The sequence below is a fragment of the Arachis ipaensis genome, chromosome B04 (assembly GCF_000816755.2).
Source record: "Arachis ipaensis cultivar K30076 chromosome B04, Araip1.1, whole genome shotgun sequence".
NCBI lineage: Eukaryota > Viridiplantae > Streptophyta > Magnoliopsida > Fabales > Fabaceae > Arachis > Arachis ipaensis.
Window position 1 is genome coordinate 129,549,282 of NC_029788.2, and position 768 is coordinate 129,550,049.

Here is a 768-nt window from a genome sequence, read left to right on the forward strand (position 1 = left end):
TACACTGATATGAAATTAAAGCTCTTTACTATTATGCATTAGAAGGAGGAAGAATTGTGCATATTAAAAACAGCAAGTGGTTGTGGTACCAACCAGCCATCTCCATGGATTAAATGTCAGTGGATCTTGATACAGAAACTGGTCATAATTTATCTCTCTTGTATATACATATATTCTCCAACCTTTAGGAATCAAATACCCTGAAACAAACAATGGGAATACTTTATTAAAATAATCCTAATAGCCCAAGTGGTAGTTAGTGGAAAAAAGGTACCTTTTTTCTTTATGCAAAATAACAAAACTAGTTACCATAATTTCTAGTATGATAAATACAAGTGTATAGTCATTATCCTAGGGGTTACTACTGTAACTCTTGTTCTTTTTATGGTTACTGTTTTTACATGCTTTATGAATGCTGTAAAAGTGTGGCAGAAAGAAAGAAGCACCAAAAGTCAAAAACAGCTTCTTCTTGAGCCCATCAAAGAAAATAGACCTAATCAAGTGATCATAAAAAAAAAAAGCAAGAACTCTCATCTCACCATTTAGTTCCATGTCATGAGTTGTTTTTCTCAGAACACCATTGACTATTGTAGCTAATCTCGAGGTCTCAAAAATAACCTGCAAGAAAAAGACAACCTCAAATTTCTGATCAAACAATAATATAATATTTATTGGAAAAAGTAACCAACTCAAATAATAATAATAATAATGTTGCTAAAAGAATAATCAAAAGACACAAACTTCTAACTACTTCAATTTCTTACCGCA

At 31.4% G+C, this 768-nt stretch overlaps 1 protein-coding gene across 1 annotated transcript in view; it reads right to left on the reverse strand.

Moving 5' to 3' along the window:
* Positions 1 to 768, reverse strand: part of LOC107637361 (cytochrome P450 85A) — a 3,392-nt gene that overhangs the window by 352 nt on the left and 2,272 nt on the right. The window contains exons 6-7 of the mRNA XM_021122649.1: positions 540 to 714; positions 68 to 200 (exon numbers count right to left, since the gene is read on the reverse strand). Coding sequence (XP_020978308.1) covers positions 68 to 200; positions 540 to 714 — 308 coding nt within the window. The remainder of the gene's footprint in view (positions 1 to 67; positions 201 to 539; positions 715 to 768) is intronic.